A 6,000-nucleotide genomic window follows, 5' to 3' on the forward strand; every position below is an offset into this window, starting at 1 on the left:
GTAAGCCTTCACGGGCAAGGCCCTTCTTACCATCTTGTCTTGAATTGTATTGTGATTGTAATGTCTTCCTTATATTGTAAAGCGCTGCGCAAACTGTTGGTGCTATATAAATCCTGTATAATAATAATAATAATAAAGAGACACTACTCAGGAGTTAAACCTTAAAATGCATTCAAGTACCTTAACTACTAACAAAAAAGTATCTTATTTGTGTATCACTCGGCTGTAGATCCTCAAATCATCTCTGAATTGGTGCTGACACTGTCCTTCCTTCTGGAGGGTGACTACTTTTGTTCCCCATGGTCTGTCTGTGTGTGCTGTAAAGTAGTCACCGCTCCAAGCTTGCTCCTGTGATGGACTACAATCTCAGTACAAATAAGTAAAATAATCAGTGGTGGGTGCCTGTGAGCATAGGGTTCTGTTTATGGAGCTTTTCTATTTATTTTTTCTCTGTTGGATGGACTTTCTTTTCAGTCTTAACTATATAACTATGTCTTAGGCACGGGGGATGGCTGAGAGAGGTGGTCAGATGACATACAGCTGAGATAACTGATAGGACCCGAAGCACTTGCACAGTAGACACTGATAGAAGGACTAGTTGTACAGAAAAAAGTTCTTCTAAGAAAAAGCCACAATTTTTGTATGATAAACTGCTCATTCCTTATATTGTAAAGCGCTGCGCAAACTGTTGGTGCTATATAAATCCTGTATGATAATAATAATAATATTAATAATAATAATTTATGCACATAAAAACACCTGTTTTGAACAGCTTTAAAGATACTATTTAAATTACTTCAATAAAAAAGGGCAAACAAAAAAAAAGAAAAAAAGAAGTATGATTGTTTTTTTGTTACCACTCCCTGACATTATAGATTTTCTTATCCCTGTGACCAGCTAAGAAACATATTTTTTCTTTTTTTCAATAACTATCAACAATTTTCAATAAAATATCACAGGCAATAATTGGTGTTCATGAGACGTTATGGTGGTGGCTTACTCACCAACATCAGGATCATTGGCCTGCACCCGAGTTAGTAATGCTTTGGTGATGGTATTTTCATAGACGCTGGCGCTGTAGTAGTTGGATGAAAATGCCGGGGGGTTGTCATTGACATCTTCAAGAATTAAGCATATTTCCGACTGACAAAACCTTCCGCCTCCATCTGTGGCTCGGGCAATTAGATGGTAGACCGGCGTTTTCTCTCGATCCAAAGGGGCCAATGTTTTTAATTCACCTGCAGATGTTTGGAGACATGAGCCATTAAATGCAAGTACAACGGGACAGCAGCTATCAGTGTGACATGTGCCACATTCCCTATCTGGAGCTTAATCAGAACAGTGCTTAAACTTAAAGCTGTTCCTGCATTCTATGTACAAAAGCAATTAAGGAAAGACAATTTCTTGGTGCATGTATTTTTTTCCAAAGACCAGAACCAGCCTTAACAGTCTTATATACACATATAATGTGAACATGTTCCACTAGATGCAATAGATACTTCCACAGCCTTCACAAACAAGCAAGGAATAAGGACTTGTATGAATGATACACATTCCCTTGCTGTTTTAACTGATGCTTTAACAAAAATGGCCAATATATGAACACTAATACAGCTCTGTGAAAACTGACAGACCCCCACCCACTCACCCAAATGGAGAATACTTTTTTTTATTGCAGCTATAACACTATATATTCAATTGTGCTGCGCTGTACCTAATAAACCCTATTTTATAAAAATGATTGTGTTGATACCTAAAGTCAATAAAGAATATGTACTGCCTTTTATATGTATTGATATTGATACCTAAAAGGTAATAAACATTCAATATTCATCCAACCATACATTCAGAGTAGTATATGTGTGCATAAACATTAAACCAGGTGCGGAACAATATCTGTACGACATTCCAAATAAAGTCCAGTATCTAAATAATAAAGAAGTGTTTTCATTAGTTTAGAGTGGAGAAACTTAAAGTGGCAGTAGACTCAGGAGTTAAGTCCTAAAGATTCATTCAAGTACATAGTTACATAGTATTTGAGGTTGAATAAAGACCTAGGTCCATCAAGTCCAACCTATTGCGTGTATGTATGTGATTCTGCATGTGTTTGCGTGTGTATGAGTCCATGTTTGATCTTGTTCTTAAGTGTACCTGTACCCATGCATGTTATGGTCTCTGAGGAAATCGTCCAAAAGCTTTTTGAATGATTCAACACTCTTAGCTGAAATCACTGCATGCGGCAGCGAGTTCCAGACCCTAACCGCTCTAACTGAGAAGAAGCCCCTTCGACCCTTGTGCTGAAATTTTTTATCCACCAATTTTAGGTGGTGGCCTCTAGTCTTTGTTATGGAGTTAACCATAAAGAGTTTGTTGCTGATGTTACTATCATCATTGAACATCTTGTACATGAAAATCATGTCCCCCCTTAATCTCCTTACTTCCAGCGTGTTACTTCCGCATATTTAAATTTAGTAACCTTCTCTCACAGCTTTGGTCCTCCATCCCCTTAATTAGTTTGGTTGCCCTCCTCTGGACTCTTTCCAGCTCAAGGACATCCTTTCTGTGGATTGGTGACCAAAACTGGACCGCATACTCTAGATGAGGTCGAACCAGCGATCTATAAAGTGGCAAAATGATAGACTTGTCTCTACAGTACACCCCCTTCTTAATACAAGACAGTACTCTACTTGCTTTGTTTACAGCAGCCTGGCATTGTAAGCTATTATTCAATCTGTGGGCTATAATAACCACCAAAGTACCTTAACTATTAACAAAAATGTATCTTATTTGTGTATCACTCAGCGGTGGATCCTCAAATCTTCTCTGAATTGATGCTGGCACTGTCCTTCCTTCTGGAGGGGGGCTACTTTTGTTCTCCATGGTCCCTGTGTGTGTTGTAAAGTAGTCACCACTCCAAGCTCGCTCCTGTGATGGACTACAATCTCATGTTTAGTTTACTGATTTGTAATGAGATTGTAGTCCATCACAGGAGCGAACTTGGAGCGGTGACTACTTTACAACACACACAGGGACCATGGGGAACAAAAGTAGCCACACTCCAGAAGGAAGGACAGTGTCAGCACATATTCAGAGATGATTTGAGAATCTACAGAGAAGTGGTGCACAAATAAGATACGCTTTTGTTAAAGGTCAATGTACTTGAATGAATCTTTAGGACTTAACTCCTGAGTCTACTGTCACTTTAAGTTCCTCCTTTCTAAACTAATGAGAGCATGTCTTTAAAAGGAACTGGGACATTTCTTTACAGGAACAGTCATTCTGGGACAGAAAAGAGCTTTCCCCAAAAATTGTGCTATAAGGTTCCAAATGCACAATTGTCACTGGAAACAACTGAACTCAATAATTTGGCTAAATAGTGTACATTGGGCTCTACATTATACAATAACATAATAAATAAATGATCTCAATGGAACAATTTTTTTCACCTGTGTTTAACCGCTCAAGGTATGTGTACACGTTTGTTACTTCACTTCTTTAATTTACATTTCCTTTTCTCCTCTTTCTAAAAAGCAGGAAGGGAACTGCAGCAGAATATCAGTTCTTATATCTGTCGGTTCACAATACTTTGCATTTTCTCTTCTAAATACATGTTGTCATTCTTCTTTCGGCTAGTTTTGATCTTTGCACAATGTAGCTGTTAAGCAGTAGAAGAAAACTGTTGGGTTCTCTGGGTTTCATTCCTTTTATTTAGTCTGGTTTGCATCTATTTTACAAACCCCCTTTTCCAGTTTTGTGCAATGATCAGTTAAAAAGCACTAAAGAAATATACGTATTAAAAATGGACTAAGGACCTGTTAGCATTGTTTAAAAGAAGGATTCAGAACTGAATTTCCATTCAATCTTTATTCCAGTTTTTCTTAATAACATGTCTTTATGCAGATACTCATGCTACTGTACTTGTTGAACTCAAGTGATGCCATGAATATCATATCAAAGTATAGAAGCCCCCCTTACTCCCTCAAGGCCACTTACTGTTTATTTCAATCTTTATTGAATAAATCAGGTTGATTATATGACAGGTTGGGTCCTTTTTGCCTCTTCTCCAATGGTGGGCAGTCCTTCATGGTGTACAGAGCAGCACTGACATCAGTGAGGGCAGGGTGCCATGGTCATGCCCCTTTAGGGGTCCCTGGCACCCTGCACAAACAGTATGTAATCAGTCTTCTGGGCTGAATCCGGAAAATTGTGCTACAGAGCTAAAGTAAAAGATTTACAGAGCAGCTGGGCCTTTGCATGCCAACTTACCACTTTCACTGTCTAAATAAAAACTGTCAGCACCAGGTCCATGGAGAGAATAATGGATCTCAGCATTGGTTCCCATGTCAGCATCTTTGGCACTGATTTTAAGAAGCATTTTATTGGGAGGGATGTCTTCTTGAAACAATGCTGTGTTTATAACCTGTAGGAGAAAGGAAGTGCTTTCAATATTGTTGAACATTTAAGGAAAGCCACTAAAAAACTCACATAGAAGAACGACTATAAGTACTATAAACAACTAACGTGGCCACATAAACGAAATGCAAGCATTTTAGAAAAACTTTATGCGCACTTATCCTTTCTGCTATTATCAAACTATAGTAACCCACCCTCCCCCTCCTCCTCTAATCTATAAGAAGATAAGTCTACCGCTGGAGGTGCATGGCTCATCACAGGCTCAATGCTTGGATGCTGGTCTGGTGAACTTTGGTCAATTTTCAACACGAGACATGTCGATAAACAAGAAGCTATTCTATAAACAAGAAAAGTTGCCACAACCTGGAATGTCATGATCAATTTTCTTCTCCTCAAATGTACACTTACCTGTATTCCACAGGCGAACTGCTATGTTATGAGCCTGCATAAAAAACTGTCTGTGCTTTTATATTTCATGGATATCTATGGACCTATCTCCCAAGTGCCTCTTGCTTTTAATCTTACCACACAAGAAGAGGAAAAAGACTATAGTGGTACTGCCCACATCTAACAGTTCTCGGCAGACTCCCTCAAAACACATGCATCAAAATCAAACATAAGTATAAAAGTAGAAAAAAACATACAGATTTATTACATACCTGATCACACACAGGACTGTTGTCATTGACGTCAGCTACATAAACCTCTACAACAGTATGAGAGACGAAAAGGCCGTCTGTTGCGGTGACATTCAGGAAGTATGTATCCTGTTCCTCACGATCTAACGGCCTTTTGACATAAACTTTCCATTCATTCTGTATGAGTCCCAGGCCAAACTTTCCTTTGGGGTTACCTCCTAAAAGGAGAAGGAAGAAGATCCAGACAAAGTCACTTTACTGATCAAAACATAAACAATAATTAAATAATTGAACTAAGCACTATTTGTATCCTAAATGACTACATTAAAACACAGTCCTGTTATAATTTTGGAAACACCTGCAACCCCTCTAATGAGAATACACTTGCCTATACATCTGGCTATTCAAACTTAATCTTGACCTGAACTTAAAAAGTGAAGATTTGCTGCCTTATTGGAACATCTAGAAATGTTAATTGTGCCTAAGCAGTACTTTTTTTCTTCCTAAATAAATGTACCGGATTTTGCGCTCCATAAGGGTTCTGTGACAGCTGCAGTTAGTGACAGCTGAGACAGGTGGCTCTGTGATTACAGCACCACGGTCTCAGTGATCACACAGAGCAGATGAAAAACAGACGTTCTTCGTCTGCTCTACGGGCTCTAAGGTGAGCTCCTATGCCGTGGTCACGGGTCCCCCAAAAACCCCAGCAGGGGGTGGGCCAGGCACGATCGCCCCCGCCGCTCGATTTGATACAAGTGATCTGATTAGATCACTTGTATTAAACGAGCAGTGGCTCCCACTGTACATTTAGGTCTGCTCGTAAGGAGCAGGGCTAAATGTACACAAACACTACTCGCCCGGCACCCGAAACTGCATGTCCCGGGCGTCGGGCGATAGGGATTCGCTCCGTAAGACGCACAGACATTTTTGCCCGCCTTTTGGGGGGGGG

At 39.5% G+C, this 6,000-nt stretch overlaps 1 protein-coding gene across 1 annotated transcript in view; it reads right to left on the reverse strand.

Moving 5' to 3' along the window:
• The window catches only part of FAT3 (FAT atypical cadherin 3), a 452,567-nt gene that overhangs the window by 88,292 nt on the left and 358,275 nt on the right, over positions 1 to 6,000 (reverse strand). Inside the window, exons 11-13 of the mRNA XM_018558632.1 lie at positions 5,073 to 5,269; positions 4,267 to 4,420; positions 1,005 to 1,238 (exon numbers count right to left, since the gene is read on the reverse strand). Coding sequence (XP_018414134.1) covers positions 1,005 to 1,238; positions 4,267 to 4,420; positions 5,073 to 5,269 — 585 coding nt within the window. The remainder of the gene's footprint in view (positions 1 to 1,004; positions 1,239 to 4,266; positions 4,421 to 5,072; positions 5,270 to 6,000) is intronic.

This window comes from Nanorana parkeri, unplaced genomic scaffold, assembly GCF_000935625.1.
Source record: "Nanorana parkeri isolate BGI_ZX_2015 unplaced genomic scaffold, ASM93562v1 scaffold350, whole genome shotgun sequence".
Lineage (NCBI taxonomy): Eukaryota > Metazoa > Chordata > Amphibia > Anura > Dicroglossidae > Nanorana > Nanorana parkeri.